The sequence below is a fragment of the Melozone crissalis genome, unplaced genomic scaffold (assembly GCF_028551555.1).
Source record: "Melozone crissalis strain CALT ecotype California unplaced genomic scaffold, PUWL_Pcris_2 ptg000006l_1, whole genome shotgun sequence".
NCBI lineage: Eukaryota > Metazoa > Chordata > Aves > Passeriformes > Passerellidae > Melozone > Melozone crissalis.
Genome location: NW_026535784.1, coordinates 542,159 through 569,852, shown reverse-complemented (window position 1 = coordinate 569,852; position 27,694 = coordinate 542,159). Strand labels below are relative to the sequence as shown.

General features: G+C 52.5%; 1 protein-coding gene across 1 annotated transcript; it reads left to right on the top strand.

The window, feature by feature from the left end:
- Positions 1-1,342: 1,342 nt before the first annotated feature.
- On the top strand, positions 1,343-22,642 carry LOC128950737 (cytochrome P450 26B1). Its single transcript, XM_054295665.1, has 6 exons — positions 1,343-1,546; positions 3,352-3,576; positions 16,506-16,781; positions 17,790-17,945; positions 20,604-20,885; positions 22,250-22,642. Exons 1-6 carry the CDS (start codon positions 1,343-1,345, stop codon positions 22,640-22,642), a joined length of 1,536 nt encoding a protein of 511 aa, XP_054151640.1.
- Positions 22,643-27,694: the final 5,052 nt, after the last annotated feature.

The following is a 27,694-nucleotide window of genomic DNA, read 5'->3' as shown; positions in this document are numbered from 1 at the left end:
CGGCGAAGGAGCAGCGGCGGCAGCGGCAGGAGGAGGAGGAGGAGGAGGAGGAGAAGAGGAGGAGAAAGAGCAGCAGGAGGAGGAGGAGGAGGAGGATGAGGCCGAGCAGAGCGGCGTGACCGAGGCGCGGGCTCCGCGCCAGGGCTCGCACGCTCCAGCGCCGCGTCCCCCGGGCCGGCCCGGCCCCCCCGAGCCTCTGAAGTGCGGGTGGGGGCGCGGGGGGAGCAGCGGCGCTGGCGGCCGGCCCAGCCCCGGCTTCCCCGCCTCTATATAAACACACATTTGACTTTCTTTTGCCTCAAAGCGAACAGTGCAGAGGGGCTTTGCCCAGCAGCCCTGCCTCCCTTCTTTTTTTTTTTTTTTTTCTCTCTCTTTTTTTTTTTTTTTTCCTCCTCTCTCCTCCTTTGCCTTCCTCCTCCTTTACAGAAGTCTGGTGAAAAGTCTGGGGCTCCCAAATAAGCGGCGTCGCGAGAGATCTGTATTTATAGGGAGATATTTATATATATGTAGAGATAGAGCTATAAACCGAACCGGCTCGCTGCGTGTGTGTAGATACATATATACAGCTATTTAATTCTTCCATCTCTCCAGCTCGTGGCTGAAATATTTTAAGATTTTTTTTTGAACTTTTTTTTTTTTTAAATCTCGCTCCTTTTAATCCCCCTTTCCTCCCCTTTTTCCCCTTTTTTTATTTTTCTTTTTTACTTCTTCTCTTTTTTCCCCCCTCCTTCTGGTGTGTGTGGCTTTGCCTTGCAAGCGAACGAGAGCCAGAGCATCTGCAGTTGGACTTTTTGGGGTCTTTTTTTTTTTCCGCCACTCCAAGGTTTTTCTTTTTTCCATTTTTTCTTCTTTTTAATTTTTTTTTTTTTTGCTAATTTTTTACCCCTTCTCCTTTCCCCCCTCCTCATCACCCCCACCCAATTTTTTTGGAGGGGAGGGCGCTGCTTTTCCTCTTTTTATTTTTTTTTCCCCTTTCCCCCTCTCTTTCCGTGCGCGCGTGGTGCTTTTTCTCCGTGTCACTCTGTCAAGTTTACCCCAAACAAGCCCAAACTTCGCAGCGAGGGGCGCAGCAACCACAGCTTTTTATCCCCCTCTCTATTTTTTAAATTTTTTTTTTTTTCATTTTTTCCTCCTTTCCCCCTCTTTCCCCTCGCCGCTTCCCCAACCTGCCAGCGCCGAGGGGGGCGAGCCGGGGCCCCCCTCGCCCCAGGACCCCCCAAGCAGCGCCGAGCGGGCGCTCCGCACTCGCCGTTCCCTCCGCGCGTGTGTGTGGGTGCGAGCGTGGTGCCTGTCAAGGGGCCGTTTCTCTCCCCACCCTCCTCCTCCTCCCTTCTTTCCAAATATGCTTTTTGCAAGTTTTGATCTCGTCTCGGCACTGGCTACCCTCGCCGCGTGCTTGGTGTCACTGACTTTGCTGCTGGCCGTGTCCCAACAGCTGTGGCAGCTCCGCTGGGCTGCCACCCGCGACAAAACCTGCAAGCTACCAATCCCCAAAGGCTCCATGGGATTCCCTTTAATCGGAGAGACCTTCCACTGGCTGCTGCAGGTAAGGAGGATTCTCTCATTCCCTGCTCCTCGCTGGAACCCGGGTTGGGACCGGTTTGGTTTTTTAGGGTTTTTTATTTTTTTCCCCTCGGATCGGTGCTGGTTTAGGGGCATTTTAGGGCTTTTTCTCGCTGTATTTTTTTTCTCCCCCGTCTTCTTTCCCTTCCGATTGCATCATGCGGCTCCTCGGCGAGCCCGGGGCGGCAGAGCCGGAGTCGGGGGAGCGGCGGCGGCACCGCGGGGGCACCGCGGGAGCGCGGCCGGGCTCGGCGGGGCTGCCCCGGGCTCGGCATCGCCCCCGCGCTGCCCACCCCCTCCTCCTCCTCCTCCTCCTCCTCCTCCTCAGCCTCAATTCCTGCCAAAACCCCAAACCCGCAGCGCGGAGCCGCGGGCGGAGGCGGCCCGGGCTGGATGCGGGGGCTCCGCCGCTCGCGTTCCCCCCGAGCCGCGGCTCCGTCCCTTCCCTTCCGCGCTGCCGGCGCCGCTCCCGGCCCGGCTCCCGCGGCGGGGGAAGCCCGCCGAGGTAATCGGGAGATTAACCCGGGATTAACCTCGCTAAACGCCCAACAGCGGCGGGCGGAGCGGGATCCCCCCCGCGCACCGCGGGGCGGCTGCCAAAAAATCGGGGGGAAAGGGGGGAAAAATCCCGCAGGAGGAGAGGCAGGAGGCGGCCGGGGGGTGCTCGGCTCCGGGGGGAGCCTCGGGGCGCCCCGGGGCTCGCAGCATCCCGGGAGGGAACCCCCGAGGCGAAGCCGCGCCAGGGTTTCCCCTTCTCCCAGCAGCAAAAAGAGAAAAAAAAATTAATTATAATAATCAAAGGAGGATGCTCCCGCCCTTCATCGCCGCAGCCGGCGGCGGGGCAGGACAGCCCGGTCCCGGCGGGGACAGCGGCGGCGTCCCCCGGCGTCCCCTCCCCGCCACCGCCGGGGAAGCCCCGGCACGGCGGCCCCGCTCCGCCCGGCGCCGAAGGGGTTAACGGCACGCTCTCAATAGGGCTTTATTTTTTAAAGAAATTTATCAGATTTTTACGGGGGGACCAGAAAAGGGTTCTCGCTTTTCCACCAGGCTCCGTCCAAACAGAGCGCAGGGCTAAAAATACAAAAATTTTGTATAAATTGGACTCCATTCGCAACTTGTGCCGCATAAAGGTGCTCTTTGTGCTGCCCTGGAAATGGTGTACAAATAACTCTTTATTAATGCCACAAAAAGGACTTTAATTATATTTACGCAGATCAAGAAACAGGGTCACCTGAACATCTGAACCTCACAACCGCGCTTTTGTTTCAAAATAAACACCCGCGCTCCCAGCCCGGCGGCGCGGCCGCGGCGCTCGCAGCGCCTCTCCCCGCTCGCCAGGGGGGTTTTTTTGGGGGGACCCCCCCCTCCCCGCTATTGCTGCGGCACCGCCGACAAAAGCCCCTGGAGCATGTGGGAAAGTTATTAAAGTCCCTGAAATCTGGAGATTTACTTAGGCAAAGCGCTGCCTTCCTCGAGTAAAATCAGCCCGAGCGAGGAGGGAGGGGAGAAAAAGAGGGGGAAGAAAAAGAGACAAAAAGCGAGGGGGGGAAAGGGGAGGGTGTGAAGGAGGGGGGAATAAAAGGGGGAAAGGAGGAAAAATAGGAGTATGTGTAAAAGTGATAGGGGAGGTAAAGGGAGAAGTCAAAGGGAGGAGGAGGAGGAAGGGGGGAAGGAAGGCACCGACCCCGGCGAGCTGGACGCGGGGTGACCCCAATGCCCCCCAAAATTCCGCCCCACTTCCCACCCGCTCCCATCCCAACCCATCCCAACCCCGTGGCACCCCCGCAGGGCTCCTGCTTCCAGTCCTCGCGGCGGGAGAAGTACGGGAACGTGTTCAAGACGCACTTGCTGGGGCGGCCGCTGGTGCGGGTGACGGGCGCCGAGAACGTGCGCAAGATCTTGATGGGGGAGCACCACCTGGTGAGCACCGAGTGGCCGCGGAGCACGCGGATGCTGCTGGGCCCCAACACCGTGGCCAACTCCATCGGCGACATCCACCGCCACAAGAGGAAGGTGCGTGTCCCCGCTTTTTTCCCCCTCCTTTCCTTTTTTTCTCCCCGTTTTTCCTCCCCCTTTCCTTTTTCTATCTCCTTTCCTTCCCCTTTCCCGTTTCCCCTTCCTTTCCTCCTCCTTTCCTTTTTCCCCATCCTTTCCCTCCCCTTTCCTTCTTTCCCCCCATTTTACTCCCCCTTTCCTTTTATTCCCTCATTTCCTCCCCCTTTCCTTTTCCCCCTGTTCTCCCTCCCCCTTTCCTTTTCCCCCTCGTTTTTCCTCTCCCTTTCCTTTATTCCCCCTCCCTCTCTTCCCCTTTCCTTCCCCCCCCAATTTTTTCTTCCCCTTTCCTTTTCTCCCTACTTTTCTTCCCCTTTCCTTTTTTTCCCCCTCCTTTCCTTCCCCTTTCCTCTTTTCCCCCCGTTTTTCTTCTCTCTTTCCCCTTCCTTTCCCAGCCCTTTCCTTCCCCCCAATTTTTCCTTCCCCTTTCCTTTTTCCCCTCTCCTTTCCTGCCCTTTTCCTTCTTTTCCCCCTCCTTTCCTCTCCCTTTCCTTTCCCCCCCCTCCCCCTTTCACTTTATTCCCTTTTTCCCCCCGGGTGCGCTGATCCCTTGAGGAATTTCAGGGTGGCTCGGGATGGGGTGGGAGGGGGCACTCGTGTCACCCCGAGCCCCCCGCGATGGGGACACGTGTGACATGGGTGGCGGGGAGGGCTCCTAAAAGGGCACAATGGGGGGACCCCATGGATTGTGACCCCCACCTGGATTGTGACACCCCCACCTTGAACTGCAGGGACATCTCGAGGGGCTTCGGGTAGAGGGAGTGGTGCTGAGAACTTCCTGGGATTTCGGGGAATTTGGGATGAGGGTGGGGGTTTCTGGGGTGAAGCGAGGGTTTGGGGTGGGGTTGAGATCTTTTTGTGTCACCCTGAGGTGACACCAACCTTAGACTCCCCCTGATTTGGCGGTGCTGGCACCCCTCTCTGTAACCCTGAGGTGACACCTCCCCCTTAGAACCCCTAGATCTGCCTAGTCTGGGGGTGCTGGGACCCATTTGTTTCACCCTGAGGTGGCACCCCCACATCAGCCTGGTTTGGGGTCCTGAGCCCCTCTTGTGTCCCCCAGAGGTGACACCCCCAGGGCAGCCGGTTTGGGGCTGCAGGGACCCTTATTTGTCCCCATGAAGTGACATTGCCCCCTTACAACCCCCAGATCAGCCTGGTTTGGGGGTGCTGGGACACTTTTGTGCCCCCCTGAAGTGACATCTCCCCTCCTCAGAGCCCCAGCCTCGTTTAGGGGTCCTGGGCCCCTTTTGTGTCACCTTAGAGCCCCCAGGGCAGCCAGTTTGGGGTGCTGAGCCCCTTTTGTGTCCCCCCAGAGATGACACCCCCAGGGCAGCCGGTTTGGGGTGCTGAGCCCCTTTTGTGTCCCCCCAGAGATGACACCCCCAGGGCAGCCGGTTTGGGGTGCTGAGCCCCTTTTGTGTCCCCCCAGAGATGACACCCCCAGGGCAGCCGGTTTGGGGTGCTAAGCCCCTTCTGTGTCCCCCTGAGGTGACACCTCCTGCCTTAGAAACCCCAGGACAGTCGGTTTGGGGTGCTGGGACCCTTTTGTGTCACCCCCCTCAAAGCCCCAGCCTGGTTTGGGGGTGCTGAGACCCTTTTCTGTCACCCTGAGGTGACATCTCCCCTTAGAAACCCCAGGGCAGTGGGTTTGGCGTGCTGGGACCCCTTTGTGTCACCCCCCTCAAAGCCCCAGCCTGGTTTGGGGATGCTGGGACCCATTTGTGTCCCCCTGAGGTGACAGCCCTAGATCAGCCTGGTTTGGGGGTGCTGAGTGCCTTTTGTGCCCCCCTGAGATGACAACCCCACCTCAGAAACCCCAGGGCAGTCGGTTTGGGGGTGCTGAACCCCATCAGAGGGGGGGACAGTCCCCGTGTCCCCCCTGCTGCAGGGCTGGTGGCTGCCACACCCCATGGGCTCTTTCCCAGCTGGGTCTGGGCTGGGAATGGTTTGGGATGAAGGGGAGGTGACCTGGTGACGGTGGTGACACCGTTTGGGACACGAGGCCGTCCCCATCCCTGCCCCAGGGCCGGGTCCCTGCTCCAGCAGCGTTTCCTATTTTGGAGGATTTTTGTAAAATCCCTTCCAAAGCTCCGAAAATTCCTTCCCTCTTTTCTCCTGGGGGAGATGACGGGAAGACAAACAGCACATGACACCCGTTAGTCACAGCACTGAGCAGTGACACCACAAAAAGCTGAGCCTGTCCCTGCCCCAAACCAGGAGCAGCTCAGCCCTTCCAGTTCCGGGGTTTTCCCTTAAAAATGGAGATAATTTTCCTGCCAAGGGGTGGTGATGGGGCTGCCTCCATCCAGGAGGAAAATTGGTTTGTTCCCTATCCAGGTCAGGTTCATCCCTTATCCAAGGAGGGTTCATTCCCTATCCAAGGAGGTTTTATTCTCTGTCCAGGGCAGGTTCATTCCCTCTCCAAGGAGATTTTATTCCCTATTCAGGGCAGGTTTATTCCCTATCCAAGGAGGGTTCATTCCCTATCCAGGGTGGATTTATTCCCTATCCAAGGAGTGTTCATTCCCTATCCAAGTCAAGTTCATTCCCTATCCAGGGCACATTCATTCCTTATCCAAGGAGGGTTTATTCCCTGTCCAAGGAGGGTTCATTCCCTATTTAGGGCAGGTTTATTGCCTACTCAAGGAGAGTTTATGCCCTGCCCAGGGCAGGTTTCTTCCCTTTCCAGGACAGGTTTATTCCCTGTCCAAGGCGAATTCATTCTCTGTCCAAGGAGGGTTCATTCCCTATGTAAGGAGGGTTAAGCAGGATCAGGCAGAGATCTGCAGGTGCCCATTCCCTGCTCCTTTCATCCTCCTGCACCCCTGGATTATTTTTTTGCTCATCCAAAGTGGCCTTTGCTGACCTGGATAAAACCACGGAATTCCGGCCTCGGGAGCGGGCCCAGGGGACTGTGGGTTATGGGGTCATGGAAAAGGGAGGCCTGACCTCTGTGGGATCCTGGTGGGGATCCTTTGGGATTGCCACCAGGGCTGGGCTGGGCACAAACCCGGCAGAGGTTTCCTCTCTCCTCCGTGGCTCTTCCTGATGTTCTCACTCCCTGGTTTTTCCTACTGGGAAAAACCACGTGGCCAACCCTAAACTCTGAAACCCAAAGCTTTTGGAATGTTCTTTGTCCTAAAGGTCTCCTCAAAACACTTTCTGTATCCTGAGTCGGTGTTGGATGTTAGGAAGGAATTGTGCCCTGGGAGGGTGGGCAGGGGCTGGGATGGAATTCCCAGATTTGTTGTGGCTGCCCCTGGATCCCTGGCAGTGCCCAAGGCCAGGCTGGGATGGAATTTGGAGCACCCCGAGAGCTGTCCCTGGCCGTGACAGAGAGTGGAATTGATGATCTTTCAAGCCATTCCAACTCAAGCCTTTCCATAATTCCTTGATTTTTGGCATCACTTGTGATTCCAAGCCGGCTAGACTCCTAATTCCTAATTCATTCGTAAATCCCAATTAACTCCTAAATCCTAATTCCTGCATCAGGGGTGGCCAAAAGCCTCCCAAGCTCAGGAATTCCAACAAAACCCTGTCCCAGGACAACCCCGGCTCCTTCTCCCACTCCTTGGTGCTCTTTGAACTCCCACAAACTCTTTTGCCAGGATCTGGGACACTATGGGAGTTAATTTTTTTTCAAGTTTTCCCTTTCATCAGCTGGAGATTGAGTCCAGCTCTGGAATTCAGGAGTTTCAGCCTCATTTCTTCCCTCCATCTCCTGCTAATGGCTGCTTTTGGGAGCCGAGCACCTCCCACCCCACCCAGCCTGGGCTGATCCCGATTTAGGGAATCCTCCTCTCCCTAAAAACCCATCCCCGAGCTGCACTCGGAGATAAACTGAGCCTCCTCTAATGAGGTGAAAATCGATGATTTTGCTCTTATCAAGATTCCAAGGAGCAGATTAAGAGTGTCCCTTCAGGTGTGGCCTCTTCGGAGCTCGTTAATCCCGAGTTTTTGTTGTTCCGCTGTTCCAATTTCCAGCTCTCCCCACCCTGAAACTCACAGAGCTCTCAGGAGAAAGGATTCGGACCTAGGGCGAGATTAAATCTTAAACCGAGCCTGAGGTCTCCTCTTGACCTGCCAGGGAAGCAAGGGAAGGACTTGGAAAAGGCGGAATTTTCCTCGGGATTCCCCAATTTTTCATGGGATTCCCCAGTTTCCTTTCCACAGTGAGGGCGCTGCTCTTGAGACGTTCATGGAAAGATTTGGAGCAATTGGAAGCTCCATGGAGAGAGGATTTCCTGAGAAAATCTCTTTGGTGGGTGATGATCCAGGTTAAAGCACTGTGGGGTTTCCCGGTGTTCGGTGACCTCTTGGATTCTGGGTTTTGTTTCATCTCTGAGCTCGAGCCTTCACTTGTCCCTTCCCAACTCCCTGATCCTGCCAAAAATTGAGGCGGAATTCCTCACCTGGCCCAGAATTTTGGCCAAAATGAGAAAAAGCAGAGCATGGAACCCACCTCTGCTGCCCTTCCAACCATTTGGGATCATCTCCAGCTCTTGTCCAGGCCATAAATCCCCCTCATCTTCCCAAAACCCCCTAAAATGGAGCTGCGTTTATTTCCAGCAGCATTCCCTGGCAGCCGCTCCGTGGTCTCCAGATTGTCCCTGGGATGTGGAGATGAGCTCCAAACTCAACATGTTCCTGCAGGAGGGTGCTGGGATCCTGCCAGGGATCAGCTGCTCGCTGCAGCTTTCCAAGGAATTTCAGCTCCTCGGCGGAATTCCGGGATCAGCGAATTCCCGCTGGATGACACTCAGATGGGATCAGGGGTAGGATGGGATGATTCAGGTGCTGGAGCTCTTCTCTCTTTCCTGTTTCCGTGTCCCAGCTGGTTTCCGGGATCTTTATGGATTCTTTATCCCATTCCATGTGTAATATCCAGGAGTATTGATCCTGTAGGTGTCGGTAAAGGATTCTGGGATGCAGGAGGACCCCAATCCTAACCCTATGGAAGCTTTATCCCATCCCAAATTTATCAAATTTCCCCTCCAGGAGGCTGCCGAAATTCCTATAAATCAGAGGAAACTTCCCTGGTTTGGGAAACAAGGTTACAGAGAGGGAATTGCAGGATATGGAATCAGCTTGAGGCAGGGTGGAAGGCCGGGAACAGGGAATTCCTGTGGCAGGGAATGCCTTCACTGCAGGTGTCAGTGGCACTGAAAATTCCTATAAATTGAGGAAAACCTCCCTGCTTTGGGAAATGAACTCTCCAGTTACTGACAGGGTTTGGAGTCAGCCTGGAGCAGGATGGAGGGCTGGGAATGGGGAAAATTCCTGTCCCATGGAATGGCTGCATTGCAGATGTCCCCAGTGCTGGCTCTGGCTTTGGCCTTGGAGCAGTTTACAAGCAATAACCAACAGCAGCTCCAAACTCCTCTCCCACTTTTCTGGGATATTTATCCCGGCCAGGCTGTTCCTGCTGCCCGATCACGGAGTCTGTGTTGATGTTGGAGAAGGATCTGGGCCACCCCTGCTGGAGCCGGAGCTCCACAGTGGAATTTCTGTCTGGAATCTCCTCCAGGTTCCTCACAGGAGTGACCCTGGTGGCTGAGCAGGGTCTTGGCTCCGGGTTTTGGTGGCAGATCCCTGTCCCTGCCCTCTCCATGATGGACCAACGCCATCCCTTGGGATTGGAGCTCCTGCTGGAACTCCCTGGGAAGGGTTGGTGGGATCATTCCAGCTCCTGCTCCATGCTCCAGGGGTCTCCCCGTCCTGCTCTTGTCCCATCCTGGCTCTTCCCTCCATCCTTGTCCCATCCAATCCCATCTTGACCTCTTCAATTCCCATTTCCACCCGGAAAACCCCAGATTTTGGGAGTGTTGATTCTGGGGTGAAAGGAGCCGTAATGAGGGCAAAACAAACCTGATCTTAGGGATTCTGCAGCCTCTGCCTTTATGGGAATTCCAGCAGGAAGCTGGAATTTGGCACTCCTGTGCCTGCAAGTGATCCTGGTGGAGAAGGAAATGGGAATTGGGAATGACCACGATGTGGCCTTTAGGGTTTAGGTCAAGTCTGAGCAGCGCCCAGGGCCAGGAAGGAGATTCCCAGGATGTGCAGGGAAAGGTGGGATCAGACTTGTCTCGGGATCATCCCGCTTGGCAGGAGAGCGCCGGACTCATGTTCCAGCAGAGCCATCCCAAAACAGGCACAGCCAGCTCAGAAAAAAAAAAAATTAAATTTAAAAAGGCAAAGATGGAATAAAATAAAAGCAATCCTTGGGATTGCTGGGGAGACATCCAGGGATTCCAGGAGGGAGTGGAGCGGAGGGGAGGCCCTGGTTTGTCTCAGTGTCCAAAGCTCCATCGCTCATTAACACACCGCAATTAATGCTCTGCCTCCGAGGCACGCAAGTGTTGAGCTCATTAGCACCGAGTGGAAAGGTCCGAGGCTTTCATATCGTTTGCGAGGGGATTAAGAGCACAAAAGGGGCCATAAATTTACAGGCAAATATAAACCAGCTGCTGGGGGGGAGGGAGGGATCGGGATCCGGATCAGGATGGGGGAGAGGGCTGCAGGAGGAAGGAGCCATGGGAGGTGGAGGAATGGATCTTTTCCTACAAAAAATCCTGGACTGAGGTTGTTAACAGGGTTTTTTTCTTTTAGGGTTTTTAGGATTTTTTTTTCCAACCTGGACCGAGGTTGTTAGCAGGGGATTTTTTTAGGATTTTTAGGATTTTTTTCCGGTGTCTATCCCACCCTCCCAGCCTATTCCTTGGCGGAAAATAAACCATCCCGGTCCATCGGAGCCAGCTCCCAAAATTATGTTAAACAGGCTGAATTCCAGCTGCCATCAGCTCCAGCCCCTTCTCCATGCCCTGGGAGCCTCAATCCATGGGCAAAAGCCTCTGGAGCAGGGAAAACCTTCCGTGGATGGAGGATGGCTCCTGCTCCCGTGCTGGGGGAAGAATTTTTGGACTGGGTTTGCTCCTTGACTTTAGACCAGGCAGTGCTGTAAATCCAGAGTAATTTTAATTACTTTAATCAGTTTTAATCCAAGGGATTTAAAAAATTACCATTTTTAATCTAAAGGATTAAAAAAAAAATAAAAATGGAGGAGCTCCTGGCTAAAACGCAAATTTGGGGGGATTTCATGGTGCCTGCCATCCCAAAAATCCCATGAGCTCCAGGCCCACTGTGCTGGTGGAGCAGGATTGTGGCTGTGGGATACCATGGGATCCCCAAATTTGGATTTTCCACCTTCCAGGGTGGGAATTTTTGGGTGTCTTGGGAGGGATGGAGAAGGTGAAGCCCCTCCTTGGGCAGCAACTGGGTGGAGCTGCAATCCAGGCTCCACTTCCAGAGGGATGGGGAGCGAATCTCGGGGATGTGAGAGACCAGGAGCGAATCCCAGGGATGTCAGGGAGTCAGGATCCATCCTGCACCTTTTGTTTTTTCCATCCATCCTCCCGGGCAGCTCAAGGACCCTCCTCAGTTGTGGTTTGTGGCATTCCACTCATCCCTCTGGTGGTAACAGAGTTCTCCATCCCTTCCCAGGTGGATTTTTCCCCATGAAATCTCTCTCCCCTGCTGGTTCTCCAGCTTCCTTCTACTTGTAGGGTTGGGATCACCTTGTGGGGTCACCTCAGCCCCTGTCCCCTCCTCCCTGGAGGAGCTTTAACTCTCACCTGGTCTGCAGGAGCTCCCCCGGTGTTCGCTCATCCCACAGAGGCCTTGCAATCCTCAGGATTTCCTTGGAGGAATCCCTTTTCCCAGCTTTTTTTCCTTATTCCTGCCCACAGGACCTTGCATGATCAGGACGGGGTTTTTATCCCTTTGGGATGAAGTGGCTGCACCATGGATTGGGAATTTCTCACTCATCCCCTCCCAAGTGTGGCCACCTCTTGCTCTGCTCTGTTCCCATTTTCTGGAATTCTTGGCAAGACCAAGGACTGGTTTATTTTTAAGTCTGGCTTCGTCTCTGGGTTACTTAAATCCGTAGGGATCCTTCTCTTCTGTCCTCTGTCCGTGCTCCAGGAAAACCCATCAGCTCAGTGAAAACTGGGATTTTCCTCCTGATGTTTCACTTCCACTGGTTCCCTGGGAAAGCTGTTCTCCTCCTTGTCTCCAGGGAATCCTTCATGCCCACACCATGGGCAGTGATCCATCACCCATCGGGATAGCCCATCCCAGGGGTTGGAATTGGGTCTTCAAGGTCTCTTCCAACCCAAACCATTCCATGATTCCCTGAGGATTCCCTGAGGAAGGAGAGCTCTGACCATGCCCGCTGGGTTTGTGGGATTCTCCTTCTCCCCGGCTCCATCCACAGGGATCCCAGCTGGATCCCAGCTGGCTGATCCCACTTTTCTGATCCCTCTTCTCTGGACACAGCTCCCATTTCTTTCCCGTGACATCCACAGATGTGGGATTGTTCTCCCTCCTTGAGGAGTGCAAGGTGAATTTTATTCTCATTTTTCTCCATAAATAAAAGGGAGAGGACACTGGGAACAGCATTCCAAGCTGATCAATCCCAGTGCCTTCTGGTACCCCCAGAAATTCAGCCGAGAAGCCGAAGTTTCTTGATGGAATTCTGCTGGGGATGGAATTTTTGGGAGACAGGCAGTTTTGCAGAGGGGCTGCTGAAGCTTGGTCCTGGCTCTGCCCCACAGCCCCTTTGAACTCTCAGCCTTGAAAATTTGGGATTGAAAGCAGGACCTTAAAGGGTTGGGTATTGAAAGCAGGGCCTTAAAGGATTTGAGATTGAAAACCAAGCATTGGAGGGTTTAGGAGTGAAAGTGAGCCTTAAAGGGTTTGGGATCGAAAGCAGGGCCTTGAAGGGTTTGGGATTGAAATCCTCCCGTGCTGTGTGGGGGATTTGTAGGAGAGATTTTTTGAACATGGAGATTTTTGAGTTGTGGGGAAATGCAGATCTTGGGGTTAATTTTATTCTGAGCTTGACTGGAACTGCTGGAGTTGGGACAGCCCTCAAAGGTACATCATGACATGACCCGAGGATCCAAAATGATCCTTCCATTTTTTCCAGCAGTTTTTTTTTTGAGAATCATTTGAATTTCAGTGCAAGAGCCTTTGGCAAAGGCACCTCATTCCTTTCAGCCTGGAGGCTCCAGCTCCTGTTCCCAGACTCCCGTTGGAGGCTGGAGCGTTCACGAGAGCCTGGATTCCTCCAGGATGGAGCCTTCCATGTGCTTCATTTCCAAAAAGATGAGGGGGAGAAAAGGAATCAGTTCTTTGCTGTGTGCAAAGCCCAAACCTTTTATAAAAAGTGTGTCCGGATAGGAATGGGATTTTTTGGAATTTTCTCTCTTTGTGTGGTGCCTTTCCAACTTTTTTGCTGTGTTTTCCCTTTGTTCATGCTCCCAGTACCAGCATGGCCTCTTGCCCATGAACCACCTCCAAAAATATCCCGGTTTCCAATCCTGCTGGAGCACAGGAATGGGCTCTGGAGAGGGGCAGACATCCAGGATAATGTGGTGATGGGACAGGGCTGGGACAAACACAGCCTGGCCTTTGGAAATGTGGGAAGAGTTAGGATGAATCCAGGTTGAGATGTTGTTTCGGATGTTTCCCGACGTCTCCTGTCGGCCAAACCTCTGGCAGGTGCCAAATTGGTTCCTGAAAGCATTTCCAGGCTCACCTCGCCTCCCTTTGGTCGGGCCAGCGGCTCCAGGCTGGATGGGATGCAGGTGGCTGATCCCAAAATTTCAGTTTTCCTCCTGGAGGGGAGGAGCGGAAAGCTCCATTCCCTCTTTTGGGAGCCAGGTGGGAGTGAGGGGCCTGGAAATCGTGGATGGCCAAGGACTGGGATTGGTGCTTGTGCTTGGGGTGGAAAGGAGAAGGCCATGGAAAACGGGAGTCCCCCATATCCCAACCAGGCATGGAATCACTGCTGGAGCTCACGGAATTCCTTTAAATTCCCTGGCTGTGGCTTAAGGATGGGGCTGGAGCGTTCTCCAGCTGGGAATGGTGGCACTTTGCTGTCACATGGAACTGGAGCTGAGGCACTGGGAAGGCATTTTCTGCCTTTGGAAAACCATAAATCCTTAAATATCCTTTTTCCATGCGAGGCGGAATGGGAAGGTTCCAGCTGAGCTCGCTGAGTGGTGGGGTCTCCATCAGTGTGGATGTAGGATGGTAATGAGCACCCCTGGATGGAGCAAATCCCCAGATTTGGCTCTTTTGGAGACATTCCCCAACATGGAAAAACTCTTCCCAGTGTCCCCAAAAAATCCTGGCCCTGCTGCGAGCCCTTGTGGCTCCACCAGAGCCGGGCTGTGGCATCTCAGGGTTAACAAAGCTGAGCTTAGAGACGATTTTGCCTCTTGGCAGCTCTGGAACAACTTTTCCTTGCCCCGATTCTCCTCGGCTTTGCCTGGATTCGCTCCTGGAGCAGCCGAGCTGCTCGGCCCGACTTCACTAGAGGGCGCAGGAATTTTAGGCTAGGAACGCTTCGTCGGGGAAAGTTGGCTGCCTTCTCCTCCTTTTTAATCAACTGGAAAGATGCAGGGTTGAACTGGAGGTGACTGGAAGGGGATCCAGACTTGTGTCTGGCCGGGGAAGGATCTGCTGACATGTGGGATTAGACGGAGCTCGGGCCGTGCTCGGGAGCTCCAGGGAGCAGCCAGCTGGAGGAGCCTCCTGGCGCGAGGAGAGCACCCAAAAATTGCCGAGAAAGAACAAAATCCCCCTCACCCCCCGGCGCTTGACCTCCCCCTTGTCAGGTTTGTGCTGATCCCATAGGGAGGGGTTCGGTTTTCTCTTCTAAAGGATCCCCCCTTCTGTTCACGCCGATCCTTAGGACAGGATCTTTCGTCTTGGGAGGATCCGGGGGTGTGGATCCAGCCCCCCACACCTGGACAGCTGTTTGGGGACCAGAGGCACATTTGGGACTGTGTCTTTTTGTCAGGGAGCAGGGGTTCCCCAGGTGTTTCTCCCGTGGGGGATGCCAGGGAAGGACAAAGCCAGGAGCCCCCAAATGTCACCTCCACTGGGGTGGTGGCCCCCAACAGGATGCAGGCTCCTAAATCAATGTCCCCTCATTGGCCCTGCTTCCAGCTGAGGAAACTGAGGCACGGGGAATGTTTCGGGACATTCACTGCAATCCTCTGTCCTTATTCCAAGCTCCTCAGCATGGATGAAGGGCAGGTGAGAGCTGGATGGGGACACAGCAGTGTCCCTTTGCCAGGTGGTCTTGTCTCATCCCATCCCTGTGGAAGAGCTCATGGATCCTGGCTCTGCATCAAACCCCGGTGTCCTGCTCATGTGTAAAGGAACCATTCCCTTCCCCATTCCCTTCCCACTTTCCCCACTTCCCACCTTCCCCACGCAGCTGAGGGTCTTGGCTTTATCCCCTCCAGCTTTTCCTGCCCGAGCAGCCGCTTTTTCCAGCAGAAAAAGCCTGAACGCCGCTGCCTTTCCAGGCTCGGGATGGATGCAGGCAGGAGGCGGCCGCCGCCGCCCCGTCCCGCGCCCTCACTCCCCGCTGTTCATTCATTCATTCATTGATTCCTCCTCTCATTCATTCATTCATTCATGCCTCGGCTCCGTGCGGCCATCCAGGGATGGCTCCCTGTCCCCAGGCTCGGATTCCCTTCCCTGTTCATCCATCCTCCCATCCCGGGATTTCCGTGGGCAGCTCCGCGCCGTGTGCTGGGTTTCACTGGGGGCTCAACTTGGGGCGTCGTGAAGCGGCTCTTGTGGAGGCTCCTGCGCGGAGCTGCGAGGGGACAGAGGTGTTTTTTCACCAAACAAACTCCCGGGGAACGCCGGGCATTAGCAATGAGGGGTCGCAGCCAGGAAAATATTACCTTTCCCTTGGAGTGCTGACTGCGGAGGAAATTCTCACATTTACAGCTCCGGCGAGCCCGGCGCTCATGGAAAAGAGGGGGCGGCTTTGATTTCGCTCCTCTCGGTGGGTTGATAACTTTGGCAGCCCCCCCACCTCGCCTCCATTCCCACCGGGAAGCGGCCACCGGTGGAGGCTCCGGCGCGCAGCTCCCTCCTTGGAATCCTGGTTTAATTGGATTTTCCTGGAGGCCTGCGGTGCGTGTGCGTCCTGCCCCGTGCGTGTGTGTAGGTTAATAAAAAATAAACAAACAGCACTTTTCCCCCCTCGCCCAGCGAGGGATGCGGCGGGAATGCCGAATGAAAGCGCTGCTGTGCCGGGAAGGGACATTCCTGGCATTGCTGAGCTCCTCGGAGCGGGCCCGGGCCCAAATTGGAGGAAAAAAATTGGAGTAAGGAGCCGTTAGCGTGGGGGACCTGGGGAGGCCCAGTCCTGCTCACTGTTTACTCGCAGGGCTTAAATTAACGCTGACTGCTGACATCAGGAATTTTTTTTTCCCTGGTTTCCCAAGGAAATGAGCCGACGGCGATCGCGGCCTCTGCGTACGTGCAGCGGCTCTTCCCCGCTTGAACCCCCGTCGGAGTTCAGCCAGACTCCACAGAGATCCTAAAGGCTCCAAAATAATTATTTTGCTTCGTTTTGCATCTGTGAAAAAAAAAAAAAAAAAAAGAAGGAAAAGGTGATGGAGAGGTGGGAGCAATTGTCAGTGCTTCCCGTTGGGAGAGTTGTGTTTTCCCCTGGGGTTTGTCTGTGTTGGATGCTGGAGAATCCCTGTGGAAAGGGTGCATTAGTGACACCCAAACCATGGGATGAATAAAACTGGGATCCTTTGGACATGGAAATGTGGCTTTGTCTCTCCTGCCACACGTGGGATGGAGGAATCCCTCCCATCCGTTTGCTCAGTTATTCCTCGTCACTTGTGATGATTGGGGTGGGAATTTTAGGAAGAGCTGGTGTTTCTGACAGCTTTTTAGGAACGGGATGAAGAGCTTGAAATGGCGAAACCTCCCTGTGGGACACCTTGGACAAGGCCACATGTGTTGGGTCTGTGGACAAACCTCTCCTCGCTGTTTTCCCGTAGGTTTTCTCCAAGATTTTCAGCCACGAGGCTCTGGAGAGCTACCTGCCCAAGATCCAGCTGGTGATCAAGGACACGCTGCGGGCGTGGAGCAGCGAGCCCGAGCCCATCAACGTGTACCACGAGGCGCAGAAGCTGACGTTCCGCATGGCCATCCGCGTCCTGCTGGGCTTCCGCATCCCCGACGAGGAGCTCGGACGCCTCTTCGAGGTCTACCAGCAGTTCGTGGAGAACGTCTTCTCCCTGCCCGTGGACCTGCCCTTCAGCGGCTACAGGAGGGTGAGCTTTGGGGCGGGTTCTCTACGCAGACAACGCCAATTAATTAATTGGAGGTGATTAATCCGTGCCTTTCCCCGTTCGCGGTGGGATTTCTCATCCTCTGACCTCAAGGAGTCTGGTTTGGGCCAGAATTCTTGATTTTTGTGGAGAAGGCAGGGCAAAATCTGTTCCTTGATAACAGGAAATAGTCAGGACTTGCCCAGATTTAATTCGTGTTTTTCCTCATTTGGCAATTTTCCTGTGTTGTTTTTAATTCGTGGGATCCTTCTCCTTCTAATTCCCTTGGAGTGAAACAGGTCCTCATAATTCCAGGAGCTAAAATACATCCTTGTAATTCCCAAAACTAAAACAGGTCCTTCTAATTCCTGGAGTACTCCAGTTTTTATGGTGAAAGATGCAAAATGAAAACATGACAAAAAATAAAAGCATAACAAAAAATATGCATAAAATCATATTTTTATTTTCCCAAGGGGAATTTTGATAGCAGAAATACAGGCGTTCAATATTTATTTTTCTGGTATCCCTGCATTTTTTTTTTTTATTGCTGTTTGCCCATGGAAACGATTCCATCCCCTCGGAGCCCGGAATCGTTCCCAGCAGCAGGTTAGCCCCGAGCAGCTGCACTCCCATAGGAATTGCTTTACTGGGACCAGGTGATCAAATTGCTGGGGAAAGGGATTCTTTGGGATGAATGGGCTTTCCTTTGAGAGACAATTTTCCCAGGGATTTCCATACATCCCAGGAGGAGCTGGGGGCTGTGAACCAGTGCCGGACAGGGGCTCCCAGCCCAGACCTGTCATTTACACCTAGGTGTTGATTACTCCTCCTGTGATCTCCCCCACTCCGGCTTTACTCCTCCTGCCCAGGGGACACCTCCAGCATCTTCACACCCTTCTTTGAGCCTCTGTTTTTATGGCTCGGACCTGTCCTGAGCACGTCTGCAGCTCCTGGGATGGGCAAGGTGCTGCTGGTGGTGACGTGGTCTGAGTGCTTCCTGTTCCTCCACAGGGAATTCGGGCCCGGGAGACGCTGCAGAAGGGGCTGGAAAAAGCCATCCAGGAGAAGCTGCAGAACACGCAGGGCAAGGACTATGCTGACGCCCTGGACATCCTGATAGAGAGCGGGAAGGAGCACGGCAAGGAGCTGACCATGCAGGAGCTGAAGGTAAAGCCCTTCCTTGGGGCCACCTTGGGATTGTTCTGCTCAGGGCAGGGCATTCCTGGAGGGAAAAGTGAGGGATGATCCCAGGAGGCATTTTTGGAGCAGACCTGAGAGCTGGGGGACCACAATGTGTTTGTTGGTGGATCCTGGTGGGGTGGATCCAAAACAGTTGCTTTATTAATTTGCTGGTTGTGCCCAGCCCTTTCTACCAAGCATTCCATGGACTCATTAAGCTTGGAAAAAGCTTCCAAGGTGATCAACACCAACCTCCATCCTCACTAAACCATACCACAAAATTCCACATCCATTCAGTTTTTGAAAGCTTTTGGGGATGGTGACTCCATCGCTGTCCCAGGCAGCCTCTTCCAACACTTGGCCCCTCTTCCAGGAAAGAAATTTTCCCTGATATCCAACCTGAATCTCCCTGCCCACAGCGGAAACCTTGGCCAGCTGCATCTCCTGACCTTTCCACTTCTCCTGGTGCCTCCTTTGCAGGGCACAGGAGCTCCTCAGCAGGTTCTTACCTGCAGCAGGGCCATGGCATGCCAGGAGCCATCTCCTGGGTTTTTTGTCTGATCCTCAGAGGTTCTGTGTGAAGCTCCTGGTGGTGGCACTGTCCAAGGAGTGACTTTCCAGTTAAACGTGACCAGGCTGTGGCTGCTCCATCCCTGGAAGTGTCCAAGGTCATTAACAATGGTCACAAAATCTGCCCAGATTTCCCTCATCCATCCTGGTGGGTGGGAAATCACCCAGGAGAATCCGTCTCCCTCCACATTCCATTTTCCCCTCTCCCAGCTTTGTGATGTGATCCTTCCTCATGTCACTTGGTCCCTTTGGCTCTTAAATCTTTGGAGCAGCTCTTTTTTGGGATCCATGCTCCATTTTTCCCTCTCCCATTTTTGTGTTGTGATCCTTCCTCAGGTCACTCGGGCCTTTGGATCTTAAATCTTTGGAGCAGCTGTTTTTTGGGAGAATCTATGGCTGCTCCATCCCTGGGAGCATCCAAGGCCAGGTTGGACAGGGCTTGGAGCACCCTGGGACAGTGGGAGGTGTCCCTGGAGTTGGAGCAAGGTTGATCCTTAACTTCCATCCACCCCAAACCATTCCATGATTCTGAGGCCAGGCTAGGAAATCTTTTGGGGAGAAGAACATCCTCGTGGCACCTTGAGGTGCTGAGGTTGGTGGCCCCTTGTCAGAACCCAGGAAATTCCTCTGGCTGCCCTGGTGGACTTGAGCTCCTGCCCGGGGGGCTCAGAGACCTTGGCATAGAGCCCAAGACCCCTGTGCCTTTGATTTAGCCCTTAAAAAAAACAATTACCCACCTTATATGAAGAATTATAAGCCACAAATTTTAAGTAGAATGATAGTGAATTTATCAAGGGGTGAAAAAATAGATTTTTGGGGTTTTTAGAATGGGGGTTCAGGGGGCAAGATGGAGGAACCTGGGCGTGTCCAGCCTTTTTCCTTCTTCTTCTCCTTGGCCTCCATCTCCTGCTGTGATGGTGGCACTTTTGGATTGGTTTAGAGTATAAGCTCACTGTCTAACGTAAGTGATAAGTATTAAAAAGTAATTGTAACTATTTTACACATAGTTCTTAGTATAAAAAAATAACACTGCCCGTGGGCAAGCAGAGTGCCTCTGACTGTCTTGCTGAGCAGACCTCAGCAAGTCAAAAGAAAAAATTTATAGATAAGATACAACAAACAACCTCAAAACCAAGAAATGAAAAGCTCTGACTCCTCCTTTGAGTGCCAAGATAAGAAAAGAGACTTTGTGACGTATCTCAAAGTCACTCTGATCTGCTAAAATCCCAAGAGCCTCTCTGTCCCACCCCTGTGTGTGACGGTGTTCACAGGGGTCTCAGGTTGAGGGAAGAGACGAGGATCTGACTCCGTGTTTCAGAAGGCTGATTTATTATTTTATGATGTATATTACATTAAAACTATACTAAAAGAATCGAAGAAAGGATTTCATCAGAAGGCTGGCTAAGAATAGAATAGGAAAGGACGATAACAAAGGTTTGTGGCTCAGACTCTCTGTCTGAGCCAGCTGACTGTGATTGGCCATTAATTACAAACAACCAACATGGGTCAGTCAAAGATCCACCTGTTGCATTCCACAGCAGCAGATAACCATTGTTTACATTTTGTTCCTGAGGCCTCTCAGCTTCTCAGGTGGAAAAATCCTAAGGAAAGGATTTTCCATAAAAGATGTCTGCGACACCTGTGTCTCACCCTGCTGTGACGGTGTTCACAGGGGTCTTGAAGGAAGAGATGAGGATCTGACTCTGTGTTTCAGAAGGCTTGATTTATTATTTTATTGTATATATATTACATTAAAACTATACTAAAAGAATAGAAGAAAAGGTTTCATCTCAGAAGGCTAGCTAAGAATAGAATAGAAAGGAGTGAATAACAAAGGCAACGTCTCAGACTCTCTGTCCGAGCCAGCTGGGCTGTGATTGGCCATTAATTACAAACAAGCACATGAGACCAATCTCAGATGCACCTGTTGCATTCCACAGCAGCAGATAACCATTGTTTACATTTTGTTCCTGAGGCCTCTCAGCTTCTCAGCAGGAAAAATCCTAAGGAAACGATTTTTCATAAAAGATGTCTGTGACCCCTGTGTCTCACCCTGGCCCTTTCTCTGCCCGCCAGGACGGCACGCTGGAGCTCATCTTCGCCGCCTACGCCACCACGGCCAGCGCCAGCACCTCCCTGATCATGCAGCTCCTCAAACACCCGCGGGTGCTGGAGAAGCTGCGGGAGGAGCTGCGGAGCAAAGGGATCCTGCACAACGGCTGCATCTGCGAGGGCTCCCTGCGCCTCGACAACATCAACGGCCTGCAGTACCTGGACTGCGTCATCAAGGAGGTTCTGCGGCTCTTCACCCCCATCTCCGGGGGGTACCGGACGGTGCTGCAGACCTTTGAGCTGGACGTGAGTAGCGCTGCACCCCGAGCTCCCCAAAACGGCCCAGCTTGCTTGAGCCAGGCTTAGAGGAGACCTCTGAGGGGATAAATGAAGTCCTGCCTAATTAAGTCCTTCTCCCAGGCAACCAGTGGCAGGATAAAGGGATGCAGCCTTAAGCTGCGCCAGGGGAAGTTTAGGTTGCATTTACGGACAAAGTTCTTCCCAGGAAGAGTGGCTGGGCATTGGAATGGGGTGAGGTAGTGGAGCCACCATCCCTCGAGGGGTTTAAGCCTGGATGTGGCGCTCGGTGCCACGGTTTAGTGGATGAGGTGGTGTTAGCTCACAGCTTGGACTTGATGATCTCCAAGGCTTTTCCAGCCTAATTAATTCTGTGATTCCGGCAATGGGATTTGCCCCAGATCCAGCAGTGATGGGATGTGGAGCAAGGGATGCATGGAGCTGTCAGAGAGCAGACGGGTGTGATGCTCCAAAGCCCAGCTCGTGACAGTGACGCCAAACTCTGAGCCGGGGTGTGACAGGGAAAGGTTTACGGCAAAGGGCATCTCCAGGCTGCCGGATGACAGGCGGATTAGTCACCACCATGGCTGGAATTTCCTCCCAGCAAAACAAAATCTCGGGAGCTGCCTTGTCACTGTAAATCCTCCTAATGCAGTGGTTTGAGTCAGAGACCTTTTAAAGTGCTCAGGGGATGATAAATCCACCCCATTTCTCATCGCCCGGGCCCCGACGTGGGTGTTGGGTGTGTGGTGCTGACAGGCAGTGGGGTGTGGGATGCTGTGGGATCCTCTGGGATCCTCTGGGATGCTCTGGGAAGGGCCGGCTGATGTGTGGGGCACGGCACGGGAGAAGCTGCTTCCCCTGCTCAGCACCACGGGGTTCCTGGTAGGCAGCTCCTGCCAGTGACCACAAAGCAAATGAATGGATGGATCATCCCATGAATCCTTGGGATGGCAGGAGGAATAAAGCCAGGATCTGCATCTCTTTGTGCTGTGCTGTCTGGCTTTCCTTTAAACCTGCATCACACTTGAGGGATAAACCCAAAAGAAATGGGAATAAGCAGGGAAAACTGTGAGGGTGGTGCACAAATTGCCCAGGGATTGTGGATGGCACAAATCGCTCAGGGATTGTGGATGCCGCATCTCTGGAAATGTCCAAGGCTGGATGGGGCTTGGAGCACCCTGGGGTAACGAAAGGTGTACCTGCCCGTGGAGGGAGGTGGGACAGGATCAGTTTAGGGTTCCTCCTGACCCAAACCATTCCATCATTCCATGGAAACAAAATTCCTTTATCTCATTCCCCTGCTCCCGCTCCCTCTCCAGCAGGATTGACCCACTCTGCTCTCCTATCCTCCCCTTCCTGCCTCTCCACAGGGTTTCCAAATCCCCAAGGGCTGGAGCGTGATGTACAGCATCCGGGACACCCACGACACCGCTCCCGTCTTCAAGGACGTGGATGTCTTCGACCCCGACCGCTTCGGGCAGGGCCGGAGCGAAGACAAGGAGGGCAGGTTCCACTACCTCCCCTTCGGAGGGGGCGTACGGACCTGTCTGGGCAAGCACCTGGCCAAGCTCTTCCTCAAGGCCCTGGCCATCGAGCTGGCCAGCACCAGCCGCTTCGAGCTCGCCACCAGGACTTTCCCTAAAATCACCCTGGTGCCTGTGGTCCACCCGGTTGACGGACTCAAGGTCAAGTTCTTCGGACTGGATTCCAACCAGAATGAGATCCTGACGGGCACAGACGCCATGCTGGGGGCCACCGTGTAAAGCCCGCGCCGCCGGTGGCACCAGGGACGGGCGGCCGGGGGAGGCAGGGGTGGGGTGGGGGTGAGGGGATGGACAGGAGGGGAGGCGAGAGGCATGAGAGGAGCTTCTCCACGGCGCTCACCTCCGGATCGGGACTGCTTTTCCAGCAGGGAAGCTGCCGGAAGCATTTTGCTCTTCCCGCGGGACACGGAGAAGGTCGGGGCGGTGTCGGCGCCTTGTTTCATCGGGAAGGAGGAGGAAGACCCGCAAAAGCCGAGTTGAGCTGGGATGGCCGACAATACACAGTATCTAATTATTATAAATATATATACATAAATATCTATAAAACACTTCTGCTGCCAAGAGGAGAAGGCCCAACTGTGGGAAAGGCTTGGGAATCAGCCAAGGATCTGAGGTCTGGTGTCCCGGGGCAGCTCTGGGGTCACCTCTGACCTTTTTTTTTTAACAGTGTTAAATTAGCTGGTGATAACAGTGTTTTTATGTTTTTTGAGGTGGGTTTTTTTTTGGTTGGTTGTTTTTTTTTTTCATTTGTTTGGTTGTGTTGTTTGTTCTGGGGTGTTGGAGCCTTTCCTTGGCCGGGGGGAGACAACGCTGCCCATTCCCAGCCCCTCTCCCGCTGGTGCCGGGCAGGCTGGGGAGGAGGAGGAGGGGTCGTCTTGCTTTCCAAGAAACCCCTCCTGTGGTGTTTTGCCCGGGACTGAGTCATCCCCCAGGCCTCGGGAGAGGCAGGTTTGCATTTTCCAAGATGTTTTGAGGCTCTGGGGAGGGGGATGCCCTTTTGTTTTTTCTCTCATTGAGTTTCCTGCTGCTGCTACACGGCCTGTGAGCACCCCCTCCTCTGCAGCCCCCGCCAGCCCTGGGTACAGGCACCCGGCTTTGGGGACATTTTGGTGCCTTTGTTGTCCCCTCAAGGTGCTGGCACCAGCCCCCGACCCCAGCACGGCTCTGGGGGCATGTGGGGGCTGCTCCTGCCGGGGCATTTGCATTAAAGGTGATCTCTCAAATTAAGCCAACGCGCGCATTTGTTTGTCTCGTGTTTGGGGTTTTTATGGCCACGGGAGAGCTCAGCAGGAAGAAGAGGGCTCCGTGTCAGCTTCCACCCCGCATCCCAGGAGAATTCCAGAGCCTCTCCAGCACCAGCCAGCAGCCACTGAGAGGTATCTTGCCTTCCATTTGCTGGGGGGGTATTTTATTTTGGTTTTCTGCATGCAGGAGGCTTCTGGGCTGAGTTGGAGATTTGAGGAGTTGGGTTGGGAGAATGTAGAGCAAAAGCTCCCCGAGCACCTGGGCAGATGTTGGGTTCCAACCAGAGCCAAACATCAGCTTGAGAGATCCCTCTGTGACTTGGGGCAGCTCTTCCAGCCCATCCAGCCCCACTCCTGTCCCATCCCAACCCTCTGAGGTGGAACGGGTGACACAAGGAGGCCGAGAACGGTGACGGGCACCGATCCGGCGCTCTCGGGGGCAGCTTGGCTGTCGGCTCCAAAGGGGTCCAGAGAAGTCCGAGGGCTTGGAAAGGGGAAGGAGAAGGGGCAAGTGTGGCTCACCAGGTGGCTTTGCAGGTTGTGCCTTTGCCTCTTTGGCAAGAGGTGCCTCTCGGGAAGGTGGCGGGAAGTGTGGAGCGAGCGGAGGCGAGGCCGCCCTGGCCGGCGTGGCACTGGCAGGGGCAAGGAGGAGGGAGGCAGGTTTGGAGCCAAGGGAAGCACTTGAGCTTGGAATGCCGTCAGCCCAGCTGCCAGAAGTCCCCCCGCAGCATCCCAGGGCGTGGTGGTCCCTCCCACCAGGGTGCACAACTTGATTCAAGCTGGAATAAAACTCCTGATCTTCTGGGATTCCCCATTCCCATTCCGATCCAGTCCTTATTCCTGGGTGGTGACCAACGTGCCAAACTCCACAGGAAGGTCTCAGGAGCCCTGGAGCAGAGGCTCAGAGTTTTCCAGCCGGGAATTTTTAAATGGAACACAACTAGCTCAGGCCCTGTTGGGATTCCAGGTGTTTCCTTGTCCCTGATGGAGAGAAAACATTCCCAAAAGGAGCTGGGTGGAAATCCAAATCCCAAAGGGCAAAGGGGAAAACAAATCTGGATGTGGTGGGAATGGGAGTCTCCTAGGGACAAACATCCCAGGAGAGGCACCAGGCACAGGGAGGTGTCTGTGGTTTTTGTAGGATTTGGGAATGGAGATGGAAGGTGGATGAGCTGCAGGGTGAGAACCCAACGGGTGCCCTCCAGGAGCCCCCGTTTCCATCTGGGATCTGTGCTTGGGGATGAGTGGTCTGGGAAAGGGAAAGGCTGGAGAGGGGGACGGACAGCCAGGATGGAAGGTCTGGTTAAAGACAAATCCCTCAGATGGATGGGCAAAATCTCTTGGATAGACTTTTCTGGAAGGGGTCCGTCCCTCTTCTCACGGGGAATCAGGGAAGGGTTTTTCCCTGAAATTTTGATTTTAACTTCCACTGTTGTTCCAAAGTGAGATCCAAACCTGCTCTGGAGTGAGTTTTGATGGGAATGGGAGCTGCAGCCATTCCTGAAATTCCATTGACATCCCGTGGATATACAGTGTTTGTGTGGGGGAGTATTTAATCCAGGCTGAAGTAAGCCAGGCTTTGTTGTTCCAGTCCTAACTAATATAACTTGACTAAAAAAATAAAGTTGCTGCAGTGGGTTTGCAGAATAAAGCACTTTGAATCTCAGAATTTTTTTTGTTTGTTTTTAATTAGCACAGTCCAATTTGCTATAATATTATTTTATATACAAATTTTTTTTTTGTCTGTCTTTATAAACTATTATAAGTGCTATTTTTGTTATAATTCAAAAATAGATATTTAGGATAAAGTTGTGCTGTTAAATATTTGTTATTTAGTAAAAATATGATTTTTTTTTCCTCTATTGTAAACGTCGTCTGGGAAAAAATATTAATGTTTTATCCTATTTGTTTTTAATATTAAAAAAAAGGATAAAAGCACTTGTGGGGTTTTTTCGTTCGAGAATTGGTGCCGTGTGCGGTTGTGTTGCAGTCATGTGGGTTTTAATACGTACAGAATATTCTGTGTCCCATATTAAAATGAATGTTGTGTATTTTGTGATCCCAAAATAAAACAAAAAGAAACAAAAAATGACATCCCTGTGGCTCCTTTGTAGAATTCTGGATCAAAAAGGGTTGGAGCTCCCAAATTTTGATGTCGTGTTTCATCTGCTGCTCTTTTGAAGGCCTTGTGGCCTCCGGGTTTTGGGGAGAACCATCCCAAAAATTGGGTCATCCCATAAAGTGGGAGTTTGACTCCATGGCCAAGGTGAACCCTGGTTGGTATGGACCCAAAGAGAGGAAATTCCACTTAAAAATAAAATAAATTATGGGGATGGTGGTCAGGTGGATGAATTGAGATGTCCTTGGAGATTGGGAATCTCTGTCCCTGGAGGTTGGGAATCCCTGTCCCTGGAGACTGGACAGAGTCCTGAGCCACCTGTCCAAGGTGAATCCCAGCTGATGGGGACCCCAGTACAGGAAATTTCACTTTAAAATAAAAGAAAACCCATTAGATTAAATATTTTTATGGGGAGGATGGTCAAGTGTTGGGTCAAGATGTCCAGGGATTTGGAGTCTTTGTCCCTGGAAACGACATGGACCTGAGCCACCTGACAAGGTGAATCCTGGCTGATATGGATCCAAATAAAGAAAATTCCAAAATAAAATAAAATAAAATAAAATAAAATCTTTTTATGGGGCAGATTGTCAAAATTTGGATCAAGTAGGAGAGGTTTGGAGTCTCCATCCCTGGAGATGGGATGTGGTCCTGAGGACCTGGACCAAGATGAATCCTGACTGATATGGATCCAAATACAGGAAACTCCACAATAAAATAAAATAAAATAAAATAAAATAAAATAAAATAAAATAAAATAAAATAAAAATAAATTTCTTATGGTCAAATGTGGAATTAAGTGGGATAGATTTGGAGTCTCCCTCCATGGACCTGAGGAAGGTCCCACAGCTATGAGGTCCAACCCATCCCAAGTTTTTGGGAGCTCCAGGATTCCCTGTTTCTGCCCAGAGCTTTCTTCTCTTCCCAGGAGGAGAAAAGAGGGAAGGGAAGGCAAATATTCCAGCTGTGTGTGTGTCCTGCTGCTGTTTTTTTTCAGGAATTGCTCCATATGAAATAGGCACTGGAGACCACCACATTTTGGGGTTTTTTTTTAGCATTTTAAAAGATTTTATTCCATTATCAGTCTCCATGAAGGGTGAGACATTACAGATGTAAAACTCAACACTATTCTGTCAAAAACTGACTTATTTCTTAGTTACACTGACTTATTTCTTAGTTACAATGCTTTATAAATATTTTTCAACTTATCAACTTTTACTACACAAAAGTACTATTATTTTAACACTAATCACCTATATTTTTACCCCATGTAATCCTACTACATCTTTTACAACTCTAATTCTCTAAAATACCTAATCTTTTTAAAAAGTTATATTTAAAATTTATTAAAGCTTATTTTTAACTTAATCCCTCTCTCAACAATACCACCTCTATTCCACAACCTTCCTGAATCAACATACCTCATCTCAATATTTACATTAAAATTTACATAAAAATTTACATACAAATTTACATACAAATATACAAAACTAAAAAAAAAATCCTAAAAATATAATACTAAAATCCTAAAAAAATCCTAAAAAATCCTTTATAAATCTATTTCTCACTCCCAAGGTGGGAATGACCTCATGATGAGCACCAGGTGAGCATCTCCCATTTGGGTTCCCATCATCTCCCATTTGGGTTCCAGGGAGACTGACTCCCCCTCCCCATCCAATCCCAGATTTTTCTGGGAGCTGGGGCTGCTGTGAGGCTTTTAAACCATCAATATTTCGGGAAGTTCTGGCCCCGGCTGGTGGAAGCAGAGCTTTGGATGATGAGATGCGCCAGGACGAGCTCCTGGTGGGAGCCGCAGCTGCAGCCGCTCAGGAGCGGGCTGGGAGTGCTTAGGGTAATTAGGCAATTAGTGAAGTAATTGGCTTCTGTCTCCTTCCTCTCTTCCCCATAAAT

Bases quoted from the DNA above. Each gene is read 5' to 3' on its own strand.
- LOC128950737 (XM_054295665.1), top strand. From the start codon at position 1,343: ATGCTTTTTGCAAGTTTTGATCTCGTCTCGGCACTGGCTACCCTCGCC. The intron at 1,547-3,351 runs GTAAGGAGGATT...GCACCCCCGCAG, and splicing joins CCTTCCACTGGCTGCTGCAG to GGCTCCTGCTTCCAGTCCTC. The intron at 16,782-17,789 runs GTGAGCTTTGGG...GTTCCTCCACAG, and splicing joins CCTTCAGCGGCTACAGGAGG to GGAATTCGGGCCCGGGAGAC.